Source organism: Stegodyphus dumicola, chromosome 11 (assembly GCF_044657685.1).
Source record: "Stegodyphus dumicola isolate Sdum_Otavi_A_Nest chromosome 11, ASM4465768v1".
In the NCBI taxonomy this organism is placed as follows: Eukaryota; Metazoa; Arthropoda; class Arachnida; order Araneae; family Eresidae; genus Stegodyphus; species Stegodyphus dumicola.
The window spans coordinates 123074653-123093293 of record NC_140778.1 but is presented as its reverse complement, the minus strand read 5'-3'; the positions used below and the strand labels follow the sequence as shown (position 1 = coordinate 123093293).

At 29.3% G+C, this 18641-nt stretch overlaps 1 protein-coding gene across 4 annotated transcripts in view; it reads left to right on the top strand.

Moving 5' to 3' along the window:
- Positions 1 to 18641, top strand: part of Upf2 (UPF2 regulator of nonsense mediated mRNA decay) — an 89544-nt gene that overhangs the window by 30115 nt on the left and 40788 nt on the right. For all 4 annotated transcript variants that reach the window (XR_015044131.1, XR_015044132.1, XR_015044130.1 and 1 more), the window contains exons 14-22: positions 735 to 774; positions 5432 to 5496; positions 5631 to 5717; positions 6997 to 7069; positions 7204 to 7323; positions 7486 to 7589; positions 8983 to 9068; positions 11569 to 11677; positions 16005 to 16062. Coding sequence is in view for 1 of the 4 variants with exons in the window: in XM_085827191.1 (XP_085683317.1) it covers positions 735 to 774; positions 5432 to 5496; positions 5631 to 5717; positions 6997 to 7069; positions 7204 to 7323; positions 7486 to 7589; positions 8983 to 9068; positions 11569 to 11677; positions 16005 to 16062 (742 nt within the window). In the remaining 3 variants the exon portion in view is untranslated. The remainder of the gene's footprint in view (positions 1 to 734; positions 775 to 5431; positions 5497 to 5630; positions 5718 to 6996; positions 7070 to 7203; positions 7324 to 7485; positions 7590 to 8982; positions 9069 to 11568; positions 11678 to 16004; positions 16063 to 18641) is intronic.

Sequence of the window (18641 nt, the reverse complement as noted above, 5' to 3'; positions counted from 1 at the left end):
AGTAGTGAACCGGAAATTTATGATGAGCAGTAAATGAATCATTTTGGTGTTGGTGACAATTTTCAAAATTGTGCTAAAGAAAAAGTCTTTTTTCCCAGAACTATGTGAATTGCAAAAGTGAATCACAAAATAATAATATTGGTATCAATTATTCAAAAAAGTTAAGAGATACAGAAATAAAGTACTTATATTTTATACATTATCTGCTGGTATATTGTGGGAAATACTACCCTTCCTGTGAGCATTCTGTGACCCTAGAAGCTGTTCCAGATTTTTATAGAAGGATGAGGTTACCTCCCCTTTCTGAATGTTTTTGGTACTTAAGTATTGGAGAAGTCACCAGATTTTCAGAATTGCATTGATCTCTTCAGCCACCTGCGCTTGTGATTAGCCTGCCTTCAGTTTACCAATGTCATCCATACATCCGTGGCTACTCATTTTACCTTATTTTCATACCTTTTGAATACCTTCACAAACATAACGAATGTTGAGAAGGTGTGCAAGCAAAAAAATGCCGAAAACCCCTCATGTGCTTATATTTCCTCTGCAGTCATAGTGCTACAGACACACATGTGTGTGTTTACATATTTAACTCAGAATATTTGCTTACCTCTTCAGCGGCATAATTAAAACCTTTGGTGCAATACTTTTCATAAAAATACACAATTTTCAATTATTTTAATTTTGCACAAGAGTGTATTGATGATTTTAAATACTTTATTCATATTGTTTAGGATATTGTTGATGAAGATGTGCCAGATTTACCTAAAGATGGTAAGATTTTATTTAATATTTATTTTTAAAGACTTTTTTCGCCCTCATTTATTTTGTAATTTATATATTATTTCATCAAAAAAATGAAACCTAACATGATTTAGAGAGTTATAAAGCTTATTTATGTTTAGATCAATGAAAATTTAATTTTTTTAAATTTATTCACTACAAATTGGCCAGTTGCATAAGGGTGACATTATTTGTTGTATATCAGGTTCATTGTGTATTTGTTCATTGCTGAAATTATGTTTTTTAAAGTCACAAATTTAAGTCATTGCTAATTTAAAATGTCCTAGGATTTGTTTATTTATTTATTTATAATTTAACTGCAAGTTCAGTACAGCAGCTATTAATGATACTATCTGAGTTGGATAGTATGCTGAAGCTAAAATAGTGAGAGATGTATGAAAAGTAATGAAATTAATACGAGATAAGTAAGTTAGATAGGTAAGCAGTTTTCATTACTAAAATTAACTCAAAGGAAAATAATGAAACAAGTATTCTTTATGTTAGTTTCCATAATATTGTAATTCATATACTAGGTTTAAGATTGAGTTAAGAGAATTGAAAACTTCATCAAACTTTCTGTATATGTTATGAAGTAAAACTTTAAAAATTTGCATACATCGAGACCCAATGTTATGTGGACTAGTGCAATTTATGTTTAATAGATAGGTTTTCCTAAGTGTTGTTTACTATATTTTCTTTCTAATTGTTTGCACTAAAATTCTGTTGTTTTCAAATAAATGGTTAACTGAAACGTACTCATTCATTAAGACTTATCTACTTAAAAATTTTGTAATAAAAACTACAGTATATTTTGCATACAGTTTTACAGGGAAAATAATTCACGAAAGGGAAATGGTATAGGGCAGGGATTCTCAGTTGCTAGTCCGGACCTTTACCCATCTGCAGAAATATTTGACCAGTTTTGACCTGTTTGTATGAAAGAATTTTTTATTCGAAAAATAATAAAATTTTGTACAGTATGTTTTACATTAATGCCATAATTTTAGAATCTAGAATTCATAATTTTGTCAGGTTGGCAACACTGGAGTGTGCTCACATTTGTCACATATGTTTCTTCCCCCCCCCTCCATGGATGCCTACAACAGAGAAAGGGTTGTGATAATTCTGCTGTGCAGAAAAGTAAAATGTTCCCAATTCTGTAAAAAGTTACCAAATGTGGCAGATATTGTGGAGAACTTTCGGAGGTATGTTTCCTGCAGATCGCTTTTCTTCCCGAAGGCGTAATGGCAGACCGCACATTGAGTTGAACAGTGTTAAACGAAAGTCGCATACTGCACATGCCCAGAAAAAAAGTTGGCGTAATTATTATGTTGGCGTGATTTGAAAAGAAGATAAATAGGGTATATGGTAAATGTACCGCCATCTGATTGTAAACAAATCTAGCGTTTAAATCTTCGTAGAGTATAATGTAAATGTAAAGTAATTACTGTGTTAAAATACGATTTTTTCCTGTACTGCTCGAGCAACTGGAAAGCTGAATGATACGATCAAGTATGAATTCGATTAAAGAGTGCAAAAAATGGGTAAAGGAAATCAACGTAAATACAAATGCCCAGCATAAGGACTGCAAACCAAATGCTATTGCAAGATGGCTTTCAAGTATGTATTTTCTCATTTCAGTAAATTTGATATGTTAAAAATGCAAGTATGTTTATGTACTATGTCACAGTATCATCTTTCTTAATACACATACAGCTCATTAGCTTTTTTTTTTTTTTTTTTTTTTTAACATCTCCTAAATTTCTATATATTGTAACATTAAGAAAAATTTTTTAAGGAATGATTTGTTTCCTTCAGAGGAATATAGCAAGTGTTTGTAAATAACACTGAAGAATTTTATAGTTACTTAATGCTGTTTACTTAATTCTTTGAAATAAGAAAAAAAGAAAAAAAAAACCGCCAACATACATTACCAAACTAGGAGAGAAAATCCAGTTTACATTACTGAATTATAACATGTAAACAAATTAAATCTAAATAACGAATTATTACGAACATATGTTAACAAATATTAAATGCACCATTATCAGCAAATTAGCCTAAATTAAAATGAGACATATATTAATAAAAATAAGCAAATTCAATCAGTAAGGACGTTATAATAACGAGTAAACAAGGTTCCATAATATTGCAATTGTAAACATCACTGAACCAGACTGGACAGCAACGGCCATCACAAATAAGCTAATGTAGGGTTGTTTACTCACCAATATTTCTCCCCGCGCCAAATGTACACCATCAAGCATGCGCAGTAAGCAAAATTCGCTTAACACTGTCAACTCAATGTGCGGTCTGCCATTACGCTTCCCGAAGTCTATGTCATTTTAAAGACTTCACATTTATGATGTTCTGCTAGTGTTGTATACTGAATATTTCAGTTGGCATTAAATTGTAGAGTGTGTACTAATAGTCAACAGTAAATAGGTTCACTGGTTTTGGCAAATATAAAAGCAAGTTAATTGGTGATTTTTAATACTTATATAGGTACAAAAAAAAAATTTTTTTTTAGCCATTAGTTAAATTGCTATTGTTCAATATCAGTTCGTCTAAAAAAATGACAGCAAAATAGAACCAGGATGTTCACCAGGAAAAAAAAAAAAAAACTTTTACTAGGCAGTATAGTTATGAATATTTAAAATATGGGTTTATTCTTTGGCCCAAATCTATGGACGAAGATGTACATCTGATATATACCATTTGCCATGAGTTTTTTGTAAATGAGGCTATGAAACGATCGAAAATGTTATGATATTGGAAATCTAAACATTCCAAGTTGGAAAATAAATCATGTACATGTTTTGTGTGTGTGTGTAAAAAAAAAAAAAAAAAAAAAAAAAAAAAATTTAAGATTACAAACAAAAGCATTTAAACAAAACTTTGCTCATACTTAGTTGCGTGTTGGATTGTTAAAGCCAAAAAATCATTTACCATTGGAGAAAATTTAATAAAACCACCATTCTGCACAGTTTTTTTATTAAATTTTACTGGTGTTCGGGCCAAAAAAAGTCGAGAGACGCTGCTTAGATGAAAAAGGGTTAATAATAAAGAAGTAATGAATTCTGTGTCATTTTCCTGTAAAGCTCTATTTGTTGAAAATTTTTTTGTAAAAATGCATTGAAGCATTTTACGTAAAAATATGTCCACCAGTGAAATAAATTTAGGAATAATTTTTGATTTTAAACGAGAACAAAAATAAGTAAATGTTTTATATTAAAAAATACCAGTAATAGAATGTATTCTAAAACAAATCTCATACTACATTCATGGTTTAATAGTATGTATGCATATGTATAATTGATAAAAAAAAATGCAAGGCTGAAAATTTTGGATTTATTTAAAGAAAATTTGTCTGCCGTTTCTTCTCTCTCTCTCTTTTTATGCGAGTGTTTCATTTCATATGTCAGAATAATGTGCATGCATTATTTATATGTCTTTCCCCATTTGCTACCAATGCAAACAAGCTTGCTCATAGCACAGTATTTAAACAAACCATTTATATGAGCACATTTAAATTTGAACTTAGTATCTGAAAGATTGTGAACAAATATATTCTTTACTTACTTCCTGAATGTTTACATAACTTTGAAATTAAACTTTAAAAAAATAAACACAAAAATAAGGTGTATCTGAAATAAAAAAAATTCCCGTATACTCATGGTTGGTTTAAAAAAATAAGTAAATAATATAATGATAATAGTGCTAACATGTTTGGGAAAAAATGGCTAGTAACCTCAGCATTGGAACAAATTCTTTCCTTAAATCTAATTGTATGTAAATATAGTGTATTTCAGTTTAAACATTTTATTTCCTCAATTGTAAAGCAGAAATAAACAGTTGAAAAATTCACAACTATGCTAAATTTTCTAAGTATCAAATTTTATTTGTTTACGTCTGAAAATTAGCACAGATTAAGTGCTCAGATATTGTGGGAGTTGTGGTATAGGTACATTTCAAAGTGACAGATCTGTGGACTTGGAAATCAAATCTCAAATGAAGAGAAAATTCTTGGAAAATATTATATCGTCTTCCAGAATATCTTTGGAGAAGAATCATAATAAATCTGTGTACCACACATGTAAAAGATATGCTTACTAGATTCGTAATAGATATATGTCTCAGTTGTTTAAAATGAATATATGAAAACATTGTTTTATGTCTGATATGTGTGTGCGTAAGTAAATAAGAATTTAGAATTATAAAATTGTAATAGCTTCTGTCTTATGTATTTTCCATATAATTTTTTTCTATTATTCTTAACATAGGAGAGCTAAAAGCAGTGTATTTATAATTTTAATTACTGTTCTTTATCTTCTTATAATTGATAATATGACTATGGAGAGAAGAAAATGAAGCAATAGGAAATAAATGGGAAAAATATGAAATTTGTAGAAAGTTTGGTATTAAGTATATTTATTCAAAACTACTCTGAGAGATCTTCTAAAGTATTCACTTGAAAGCAAATATGATATTAAACCATTTTGTATGTGATAGATTTAAAGTTATTTGCAAAATTGTCTAAAAAATTTCGATGCATAATTTTTATGTGAAATTTTTGAATATTTTATTTTTTTTACTGTATAAATGTTTCATGAATTATTCTTATTTTGCTTTATAATGTTTATCCTAGAGAGCTTTCCACAAGACAATGAAAGCACAACATTAGATGTACATAATCGTTTCAAAGATGGAGATGTAAGAAATTTTAAAAACCTATCTTTTTTTTTTTTTTTTTTTTATTTATTCTTGAAAGACTTTATTTGACTATTCTAATTTCATAGAATTATTATTTTTTATTGCAATACCTTATTTTTATAATTTTTGAATAGGCTGATGGTTCTTTATCAATTTGGGAAGATGATGACACAAGATGCTTTTATGAAAACTTGCCTGATTTGAAAGCATTTATTCCTGGTGTAAGAATTTTTTAAAATTTATTTTCGTAATTGAAAGTGCAAATGAAAGTTGATAAATTTAAATGTTCACAAATTAAGTATACTAGAAAAGAAGTAATGCAGAAAAGGAATATTTTATATACCATATTTGCCTGCATATAAGACGCACTGTTTTTCTTTGAAAATAGGTCTGAAAAATGTGATGCATCTTATACGTCGATACTGAGACTTATAAGTTTATGCTTGCTTTTTTGATTATATTCATTTTTGGAAATTTCCTGTATTCAGAGTTATGTGATTTCCCCATTGTGCACATAAATAAAACTTCTCCCAAAAAGAAATAACATGTATAAAATTAAATAATTTAATGTTTTTTATTTTAAACAATTACACATATTGACAAAATTATTTGGTACTTAACTGATTAAACAATCACGAATGGTTTATATACTTAGTGCTAATATTGGCAAGGTACCAAAACTTCCAACTTAATAATCTTTGGATAAACAAGCAATGTGAAAAAAAGCATAATATGCTAAATTACAATTGAAATAATTATATGCAGAAAGTGTGAGTTACAGCATTAGGAAAATGTTATAGTCATAATAATAATTGCTCATATAAAATAGTAATTGTCAGAATTGATGAAAGCTTTTTTTTATTTAAACATAAAAACTAAGTTAGTCATGCCTTCTTCAACAATGAATATTCAGAATAATAAGAGTAAATGGTTTCTTTCAAGTGTCTAATTGTCAAAATGCAGGAACTGGTAATTAGATACTTGGAAATCTGCACAATGGGATTAGAAAAAACTATGAAACTTTCCAAATTTAATTATAATACAACATCATAGATCCATAAATTGGCACCAAATATGGCACCTTAGTTTAGTTGAGTTAGTGTTACTGCCATTTTGATAATTTGCTATATTTCTTGATCTTAAACATCAGAAAATCATTTTATGCCCTGCTCATATGGAAGTGCCTCTTTTCCTCCACCCCTCCTTTTTACCTGAGAAGTGTTCCCCCTTTCCTTCTTTATTGTTGATCATCATAACTTTCTGTTACTCTTATTAAAAAAAAAAATGTGAGATAGAAGTAAGCCTTTAAGCAATGAATATTTATGTGCAAATGTGAGCAATCAGGTTCTTGGCAGTTTAATTGGCATGTTCCCAAGAATATTTTATAAAATAAATATTTTCATTTGTTTTATTAAAATTAATGCTGTAATTTATGTTAGTTATATTTATCTATACAATTTGATTTGTGCAAAGTTTATAGCATGATTTTTAATTTTTTAGATCCTCTTCAAAGATAGTTCCCAAGTTCCTCTTCAAAATCAAAATGATTCAGCAGAAGAGAAATTAGAAGAAGGTATATGAAACCTTTTTGATAATTTTTTTTCAGTTCTTATCTTTTGTTTAATTATTTTTAAAAATTTCCCTAATTTATAAAAACATTTTGTATATGTAAAATTAGTATTTAAGTTTTTAATTTTTGTATTGTAGATTTGAGTAAATTAGAAATTGAAGATGCTGAACTCTTGGAAGTTGAAGCTGAGGAGCTAAAAGATAGTGGTAAAATTGATGATAAAGATTTAACAGAAACTCTTATGCAAGAAATTGAAGGTAATATTTGTAGCTATAATTTATGTAGTATTACGTAGAATGAATATTTGTGTAGCAATATGTAGTTCTTAGTATCCAATAAACATTCAATAATTTGAAATTCTGCTGAATTTTTAAATTATCATGTTTTGTTTTTGAAAAATTTATTTTTATTTACTTTAGACACAGAAGAAGAGAGTGCTGTTAGTAATACAGCAAATAAACTTCTTTTGGATGGATTTTTGACATCATTATTAAATTGTGTTAATAGAGAAATCATAGATCAAGTATGTTGTAATGTTTGTTATAATTTTTTTCCAATATGTAACAAAAAGATTTTTTTTAATTTAATTTTTATTTTCAGCTCTCATTTGTATATCTTTTTTTTTATCATTTATATACTCTATTACTAATAAAAAAATACTAATTTTATGTACTTGAAATTTTTGGTACTTTTCTATTTTGCCAGCGGAAGTAATAAAGTCGCCAAAAATGGTACAACCGATGCCAAATGGAATTTCCTTGCTAGTAACCTTTTACGCTTCATTTTCAAAACAAGTCGCAGTCATTTCTTATCAGATTGATTGTTTCTTTCAATACTGGCATACAATTACATAGAATTTTAACCAGATAGTTTAATTTTATGCCCTAAGGCCATTCGCGGTAAGTCAATTAGGATGCAATCACACCGCTCACCCAAAGGCGAAGATATAGAAAAGGCAAAGTCAAAGGTTAAATTCATGAATTGTAATGATAATGCACTAGCGAAGTGAAAACTGCAATTTCATATAATTTCTGAGTAAGCTATTTGTACGAATTGAAGTAATTCTTGCATTTAAACTTGCATTCCAAATCAAGATTTAACTTGAAATTAATGTAAATAATTACCAAGAGAATTAGATTTTTGTAGCGTAGTTTACATGAGATGAGATCACTTGGGATCCCATGATATGAACCGGTGAATCAGGGTGTTGAACCATTGAAAGCATAGTAAATTCTTAAATTAATGTCTTTTTACAAATTTATTGTCTTTTTAAAAAATTTTAAATGATATTAAAATTTTTATGCTTTCAAAATAAAAATTTCTTGGAACTAACATTTGTTAACATTTTTCATGTGTATACTGTGTGTTGTCACCAATAAAGTCTGCTTAGCAAGATTTGCGCCGGCAAAACGGAAAAGTACCGAATTTTTTAATGAGTATTAATTTTATAGAAAAACACAAAAAATAGGCTTAATTGAATTCTTCATTAAGAACATATGCAATTATTTAAAAAAAAAAGAGGAGAAACTAAACATTAATAGCAAAAAACCAAGTGAAGATTTAGATTTTGCTCTTGATTTAATTATAATTGACTGTGCATTTTGCAGGATTTTATTTATCTGTGTTTTGATATGCAGTAGAAAATATTTGCCAGAAGAAAATTATCTAAAATTCAGTTAATCGTTTAGTCGGAAAAATTAAAATAATGCTAAGAAAACATTTGCATGTTTTTAGCAATATTTTAATTTTTATTACTTGTGGATTTTTGTAGTATAATATATATGCTGCATCAGTTAGTTTAATATATTTCTGTTTTTGGATCTTTAATTAAATGTGGAAAATTTATTATTTATATTTTTTATTTATTTTTTGCAACAAAAATTAAATAATATTTCATATTCTTTATTTTTTGTCAGGCAGCTGTTGATTTCTGCATGAATTTAAATACGAGGCCAAATCGCAAGAAACTTGTTCGATCATTGTTTTTAGTTCCTAGAACAAGGTTAGAAAATTTGATCTAATTTCAATTAAATTAATAGATTTTAAGATTTTTATTCATGTCATAATTGTAAATAAATTGTGCTAAATTAAAATATTATAAATTGTATGAAAGTATAAAATATTTCTAAAAATGACCATAGGTGTAATTTGAAAAAAAAAGTAACTGGTCCAGTTTTCTGTGTATGAAAGATGGATATTTTATGTTTGCATTAAATTGTTTTGTAAGGATTGCAAGTGTGATATTTATATAATTTGCTTTTCTTTCTTGATTAGTGATATCGCTTAAATATATGATTTGTATTCTTATAATTTCTTTCAGTTGTTAAAATAAATGTTTATTTATAAATAATGAATAATAAGTTTTGTTGTCTATTTGAATGCAATTTATTATAGTTAATTACTGGAGGTTAGTAAGTCTTGTGCAGATAAGAAATAATATATATGTACTTGTGTATAGGCTCATAATGAGTTGAATGCATACAGAACTGATGATAGCTTGATAACATTTATTTTTCTAAAAACACTTTACAGTTCTAGAACTCTTTACATGAAAGTACTTGTTAAGCTCTTTGGGGTATAACAAAGCACATTCAGCAGTTGGCACTTAAAACTACTAAGAGCACTGAGCACAAGGCAATACAAAAAGCCTCAAATGCCAGCAGCATGATCTCTCAATATTCTCAAGAGCTAAACTCTGAAACAGTCTTATTTGGTTTTTCATCAACCTCTGAAAAATATCCAGTACCTTTGATTTCTCAAAATTGTTAGAAAGCATACTCAGTTACAGTTGCATAGAGCCGGATTCTATTGCAATTACATAGGGTTCGGGCCAGTTTTAAATAACATAGGAATCGGATCAAAATGTTGGCAAATTTAATGACTTTTGGTGATTTCTCTTCAAATTGGCGACAAAAATCAGTTGCCAAAACCATCACTACCTTGGTACTCACCAATTTGGTGAGATGGCCATTAACTGATGTTAAATGGACTGACTTCTGTAACCCCTTTCTTGGCAGTACTTCACACTCTTGAGGCCTTTCATGATACACTGTACAAAAGCAGCTAAAATAATTTACATATATGCAAAATTTACAACAGTATTTTTAGAAAATGAATCTATCTATTGTCCACTTCCCTTTTCTTTTTCATAAATACTGTCCATGATTGACTGAGCAATTTTTTTTATTATGTCTTTGCAATTTATGTCAGATCTGTGTGTTTAATTATATAATAACATTAGGGATTGAATAAGTTCTTGCTGTTTTCCAATAAATGGCATTACTAGAACTGTGTGTATGTAGTTTAAGATTGTGGTGCATCTGTGTACAAGAAAGTACATAAACAGGCTTGAAATTCAGTGTGCCATTTCACCAAAGTGTAAATAACTTTTTTCATAGTGTTAAACATTTCAAATTTCAGGGGGGAAAAAAAGAGTATCTACAGGGAATTTTACTGTGCTGGTTTATCTTTAAAAGAATGTGCAGCCAAAACACACAGAATTGGTTTTGAGACTTACGGTGACCATGCGTTGTCAGAAATGCAGAGATTGATATAGAGATTTCAAAAATAATGATTTTGATGAAGTTGAAGTTAAGAAACAGTGTGACTTATGTCAGATGCTAGCTGAAGTTGCAGAATCATTAGAAGTTTCAAAACATTTGAAAGCATTCAGAATGATTCAAAAGCAATGTCACTGGGTGCTGTAGCAGCTGAAGCCGAGATTTAAAATGCTGTCTTTTCACGTGTGAACAGCTCTTTCAATGACAGAAAAGTAAAGGTGTTTTTGCGTTGTATCATAACTCTAGATGAAAAATGGATGTATTACGATAACCCCAAATGTAGAAAATCATGGGATAATCCTGGGCATCAACATTGTCAGCAAAGCCTAATATCCACGGTTCCAAGCTTCTGCTCTGCATTTGTTAGGATGAGCTGGATGCAGTTTATGAGCTACTCGGACTAAATTAAGCCATCACTAGTGACTATAATTGATGCATTTGAGCTGAGCATTGAAGATAAAACGGCCTCTGTACAAGCAGAGACGTGATTTTGCAGCGTGATAATACTCAGCTACATGTTGCAAACCTGTGAGAACCTACTTAGAAATGCTTAAATGAGAAGTCCTATTCCACTTATTGTATTCAGATGTTGCCCCGTGCAATTATCATTGGTGGATGGGGCATGGCCTGGTTGAGCAGCCTATCCTACTTTATGAAGATGCCAAAAAATGGGTTGACTCTTGGATAGCCTCAAAATACATGTTGTTTAATTCTCATGAAAAGACAGCAAGAATTTGCTCAATCACCTGACATAATATTCCTTAGTCGTGAAATTTTGATGTTTTACACCCAAATTAAATTAATATAATTATAACCAGTTCAAAATTTTTATTCTTACAAAATATCTAGTGCTGGTCTTACTAAAAGTAGTTATTTTTTAATGGTTAACAAAGATTTTAAGCTATTTGTTTATATTTATCCTTTTGTATTATCATTTTTCAGACTAGACCTCCTGCCATTTTATGCACGATTTGTAGCTACTTTAAATCCTTGTATGCCAGATATTGCTGCTGATTTAGTTGCCATGTTAAAACAAGATTTTAAGTTTCATGTATGTATGTTTGTTAGTTTCTCAATCATGTGGTGTTATTTTCTTGATTGATATATATATGTTTTTGTAAATGACATGTCTTAAAAATATTTAATAATATTTGATTAACTGCCCAACTCTCCTGCAAAGTAACCAGTTGTTGGCAGCTAATTATATACCAACATCATATGGCAAAAACTAGCCATTTAAAAAATTGTGTTACACTGAAAATTACAGTAACTGCAACAAATTAATAAAATTAAAAATGCAAGAAAGATCCATAAGGAAATGCTGAAAATTATAAAACAGCCACAAATTAATTAAAAGCAATAATGTAATAAAATACCCTTTTTCCCCATTGTTATCCTATGCATTAACTAAACTAGTTTTAACTATTAAAAAAATCAGAGAATTTCACCACTAAAAAAAAAATCGAGGATTCGCAAAAATTCAGAAAAACTGTTATTGCAGTTACCTAATAACAGTTACTAAGCAGCTGTCATAAAAATAACCGTTGAATTTCAAAGGCTGATTTCCGTATTAGCTTAATGCGCGCAACCGTTCATGGATTGCCTACCTTTGTAGTATAAGGTATTGCCTAATGATTCTTCCCAGGGTTGGGTGCTTAGAGTAACAGTGGTCTTAAAGTATAATAGACTTAATTTTGTTTCCATACACATCCCAGAAACTTGGTGGCCATGAGTCCAAAAACAGATCAACCTCATTTTGGATTCCTGTGCAGAATTAGTTCCAGCAAGGTGTAACTGCAGGTGTGAAAAAAGGTGGCAAAAGGTCCCATTTGATTCTGTACAGGAGAGTCGAACCATGAATGCAGACACATGTGGCCTTACATTATCTTAATGGAACATTACCTTTTTGCGCCAGAACTCATTTCAAAGTTTTTCATTAATAGCAGCGTTGAACATTACCTTTTTGCGCCAGAACTCATTTCAAAGTTTTTCATTAATAGCAGCGTCAACACTGACTGACATATCGCTGTACACCTTACTGCTCAGGGTTTTACCATTTTCCAGATACTCTTTAGAGCAATCCCACCAGATAGCATGATCTTATTGTTAGTCAAAGTGTGCTTTGTGATGGGCTCATCGGGTGCAGACTAACCCCTTTTCGACCTGTGTTGTTGAAATAAATCCACTTTACATAACAAGTAATGATTCAGTCCAGAATTTTGTTCTCGCGTTGATATTCAAGCAGAGTTGTGCATAATTGTCTTTGTCTGCTTGAATCAGCTCATACAGCACCCAGTTACTGAACGTGTACATCAAGCTTATGCAATGCATAGTGCGACTAATGGACATGGCTGTAATGTCTAACTCCTTACAAGCTCTCAAGTGGATGCATACTGATTATTCTTCCCCAAGTTCTTGCAGGCAGGCCTCATCAACATCAGTAGGCTAGCCAGAGTATTCTGCTTCTTAATTATCATTGTTTTTGTTTTTGAACTTTCGGCAGCAAACCTTCAAAATGTCGCATGACACAACGTTAGTGTCTAAAGCTATACGCATGATTTGGTGACATTCTGTAGAAGACTTTTTGCAACAGAACTGAAAGTAAATGATGATTCTAATCTTCTAGTTCCGTTTCAGACACCTAGTAATTAATGATAAGTTTTTATAAATTTGTTCTAAAGCCATTCTCTTTCTTTTAAATGCCAAAAATTGTTTGACAAAATTTCATTTAACATGCCAGTGCGAATTGTTTGCACAGACGATATTTGCGATGGTGGGAAACTTTTTGTTAAAACCCAATATTTTACATTTTAGATTCAGTCCAATATCTACTTTATTTCTCTTTGTACGTAGGTGTAAAATTATTTTTTGTTCAAATAAATTGTGAGGAATTGCATTAGAAATTTATGGCTTTGTTTGAAATCTCAAGGTATTCTGTGTGAATTTGTAATAAAACATCAAAGAGTTCTTAGTATTTTATTTCTAATGTTGATGCTACTGAGATATTTATAGCCATTGCAGTGAATTACAAGTCAAATTGTTAAGAGTATGAAGCATTTGACAGTCACAGGCAAAATATTATATTATGCAGCCTGGAGAAATCAGTGTATTTTTGTGTTTTTAAGTTAGTGGACATAAAAAATGCATTTATTCTCTCAAAAACAGGCGAATGAGTGATTCTTTTTTGTTGTTTCTCAAGTTGCTTTATTTGCATCTGATTGGGCAGAATCCTTTCATCAAAACATATCTGTTACATATGATTTAAGGTAACAATTTTTTAAAAATATTATGTAATTAATCATTTTAGATTTTAGCTTTATGATGCTTTTATTAATGATTTTAGCATTATTAAAAAATATTTTAAAAGTTCGATTGGGGCTTGTGTATATTTTAAGGAAATTATTATTATTTTAATCTATTAGAAGAAAAAAAAGATGCATTAACTTTACTTCGTTAAGGAGAGGTAATAGTCATTTACAGTACATTTAACTGCCGGACCAATATGCCTTTGTGTAGATATGCCAGGAGGAATAATGAATCAGCCTAGAGATGTATTAAAATACAGGAGCTGTTCAAAAAGTTCCTAGACTTTTGTTATGGAGTGCTAAAAAAAAATCATAGCAATATGTAATACAGTACAAAGTCTGTAATCTGGACATTCATTATCCAGAATGATCTATAATCCGTATCTTGTGTATATTTAAAGCCACAAACTTACGCATGTGCGTTTAATGCGCATATCCGCTACGCATGCTCGTTAAGCGTTTACCCATGCTTGCTTCCGATAGAAAGTGACGAAGAGGTTATTGAAAACGAAAAAATTTCGGTTGACAAGTTAGTCGGTATTTTCGACACAGCAATTACAGGAACTTGAGCAGTGGAACTTTGTAACTAAACAAGAAATTATGTCTGTTTGTAGAATTAAAGAGAAAGTATTAGCACAGGAAACGAAGCAACTTACATTGAAGGAAATGTTTAATAAGGTAAACAAATAAATATTAAGTGTTTTTTTTTTTTTTATCTAAATTTTGATACCCTTCAGATCATAATTACTCTTTATTTCATAAATAACGGTTTCATATTTTTAATTGTATAATTTCTGCATGCCATCTTACCAGATTTAAATTAATTGATCTATAATCTAGAATCCTGACGAGTCCGGATTACAGACTTTGTACTGTATGTGGCACATTGCAATGGCCTTGAGAAGAAATTTGTTTTACTGCCCCTCCCCTTTTTTTCCTATCATAATTAGTTGTTGCATTTCATCATTTTATTTGGAGAAACTATTATGCATGTAATTAATTCACAAGTGATGCATTAAGCATCAGATTTTGTGTCAGACACAATGAAACATTTTCAGAAATACATTGATTGATGAAATATTTGTATATGATAATCATTGATTTGGCCATACTATCGGCTTGGGAAACTGATCCCCACAATACTTATGCACATGTCAGAAAAATCCAATTCATTTCTAGAAATGGATAGTCAATTTCACCAAGAATTCTTTCATTATTTCATGTTTTGGTAAGATATTGCTGCAGTCTCTCTCTCTCTCTCTTTTTTTAATCTAGAAGATTTTGATAAATTGCTATATCAGCTGATCATACTGAATGGCCAAAATTCATTAAAGTTGTGCATTCAAATGATAAACTTACTGTTTGAAGAACAGAATAGTTGAGTTTTAGCAGTTAAATTTTATTCATTTCCCATGATCAAATTGATTTTTCTGTAATCGATTAGAATCATTACAGTTTTCATAATTTCATTAGAAATGTTGTTTATTAACATTTTTCATTTTGTAAGCAGTGTTACATTACAATATGCTGTGCTGTTACAGCATTTATCATCCAGACAATCTTACGAGTATTGCCATTCCAAAAGGTATAACATTTTTAATTCACCATACATGTAAGCTGGCAAGTTGCTGTGTGTGAAAGGAGTTACAATTTGATGTGGCATGCGATTTTCAATTCATCTTTCAAATTAAAATTATATATTGCATAATTAAATCACGTAAAAACAATAAAGTTATTTTTAATAATTTATAATATTTAATTAAATTGTTTAATAATAATTCTAATTGATATAATTTAAAAGATGTTAAATTAGGGAGATATATAAAAAACCTAATTGATCAGTTTTATATATATATATTTTTTTTTTTTTTTTGAATTAATAAAAGATGTTTCTAATGCTGTGTTGTAATACATATTCTAATAGAGAATAACTGTATGTGCAGTAGCTAAGAGTGTATATTTTTAAGATAATTATTTCAAAAAGTAGTTCCAATTTTAGTTCTTGTTTTAAACTTAATATATAAAGTTATTAATATTTTTTAATTTTTTTATTTTTAAGTTTTACATTTTCAGATTAAGAAGAAAGATCAAATAAATATTGAATCAAAAGTCAAGACTGTGCGATTTATTGGTGAGTAAAATTTTGCTTGTCAGCATTTCTGTATTTTTAATTATGCTCTGAATATCAAAATACATTGTACATTTTAAGAAGCTGAAGATCATACTAGGTAATGAAAAGTTGTGTGCATTACAGTAAGCAAATAAATTTTGTTGGTTTGATGTACAAGTTACAACACATACAGTATATTTACCTAATGTTTATTGCCATTCATCTTACAAGTGCAACATCAAACTATTTTTTTAACAATGTATTCTTGAAATGGCGCATATGCTGTTTATACTATATGTGAGGTCACTTCGTGGAGCACCTGCACATTGATGTTTTTTAAGTACTGTCGTAATGTTCCTCTGTAGGTGATCATCTAGTATATATGCAGATTATTTATATAAACATTCCATTTAAGGTATCCTCACAAAAAAAGTCAGTGAAGGATAAATCGGATGAACATGAGGCTACAATCCTTTTGAAATGATACAACTGCATAAAAATCTACACAATAACTAGTTTCATTGCATGTGTGATATGTGGCATAGATTTGCTAGAACTGACTTATATTTACTGATTTCAAGAAATATAAACTGTGCAATCATGTTTTAGCTCTTCACACTGTTCACTGTAATTTCAAATTCTTTTCAGTAATGAAAATAATGACAAAACACTGTTTAACATTATAGCCTATTGCTTTTGGCAAAACAGCATGTATGCCTAGCAGCACAGACAGTTCTAATGAAGATATCATATGATTATTAGACAAGAGATAACATCAATACTCATTGTTAATAATCTTAGAATGCCATCTGGAAATAGACTCAGTTTGTAACAAGATATTTATTTAATGAGATGTGTTGTTAAAATATTTAAAAGTTCCGAGTGCAAATTCGTGATTTGGCAACTTTTTTTTTTAAAAAAAGCATCGCTAAACTGTCATTATTTATCATAAATCGGTAAATATGATCAGCATATCAAAAGAAACACACTTTAACAATTTAAAATGAAAATTTTAATTATTAAATAGAGATTATAAATATTGTGCTGTACACTTTACTGCTGTTCTTTCCATACTCACACTTACATATTGCATAATTATATTGCATAATTTAGTTGTTTTCCTTAAAAAACATCACAAAATTTCGCATGGTTTCACCAGCTGTAATCACCAGTTACCAGATTAAAATCATCATCTAACAATTTACAACACCGAATTTAGCTTGAACCTCATGCTTCACTTAGCATATTTAAATAGCAGATTATATTTTTGTTTTGGATTTTCTTCTGAAATATTTATCAAGCCATAAGCTATAATATTATTTGTAAACCCAGGATCAAAAATAATTTGATTAATATATCCTCATCTTTGTTTAAATTGGTAGAACAAATATACAGTTTCTTGAAATTAAACTGGATATTACTACCTCTTGCTGACACTGAATATTTTTAATGCTTTTATTTATGTTTAGAAGGATGAGCATTGAATATGTTCAGACAAAACTTTTTCAAGATCAGTGTAAATTTTTAAGTTATTTATGACCAGCAGATGTCATTCCACCTTGAAATATTGAATATATAGCTCTACTTCTAAGCTATCACTTAAAATCCAGTGTTATACTGGCATGTAATGAAGTGACACTATTTCTAGCGTAGAAAAAAGGCAAGCATTTGGTTTTTTGAAATTCATGTAGATAACACACCACTCTGTGTTATTTCTTTTTTGCTTTCATTTTTCACCCAGGATGGAGTTATCCTGGTCAATGACCATAGATATCCAGATTTGAAATTGTGTTTTTTTTTTAATTGGCAGCTGCCGTATTTGCTATTTAGTATCCTTTTATATATATATATTATTGTCCATTAAAATTTCAATCAAATGCTTTTATTCTTTTTTTAATATTTATTTTTTAATTTATTGGCTTTTGGATCTTCCTGTGTATTAAGGTATAATTTAACTTCCTCTTCATTTCATATTCCTGAATATATATGCTCATTTTCATGTCAGTTTTTCATTGGCAGATGAGCATGTGTGATAAACAGTGTGTGTGTTTCATAACAGTTAATTTTACATGCCCGTTATTAATTTTTTATAGTAGTTAAGTAATATTTTCTGATGGTAGATAAATAGTTTTGTAACTTGATTATAATGTTTATTTTTTAAATAAATTTCCTGTTTTTGTTACATTTTTGAAAATTCAGCCCCCCCCCAGCAGAAATGAGACTAGTAATCCTACAAGTTCCTTATTTAATTAATTTATTTTGCAAAATAAGGACATTGAAAGAAGCCTTGCTTGACAAATACTTAAATTTAACTTCTGTTTTAGAGATAAACAATATATGAATTAAAAGTTGTTCATCCTATGAAAATAAACAATCAAAATATTTATACAGTTATATTAAAAAATTATTATATATATATTAGAGTGTAATCTTTTGTAAGTATATGCTATTCTCAGAAAAATATGAATCATAATTAGCATTTTCCTTTGTAAGTAGCAAATTTTTAATGCCCTATAACATAATTTTGTTCCATTAATCAAATTCGTTGCTGATTGTAAATGTAAATTAGTGAAATTCATTGTAAAGATTGTATACCACCA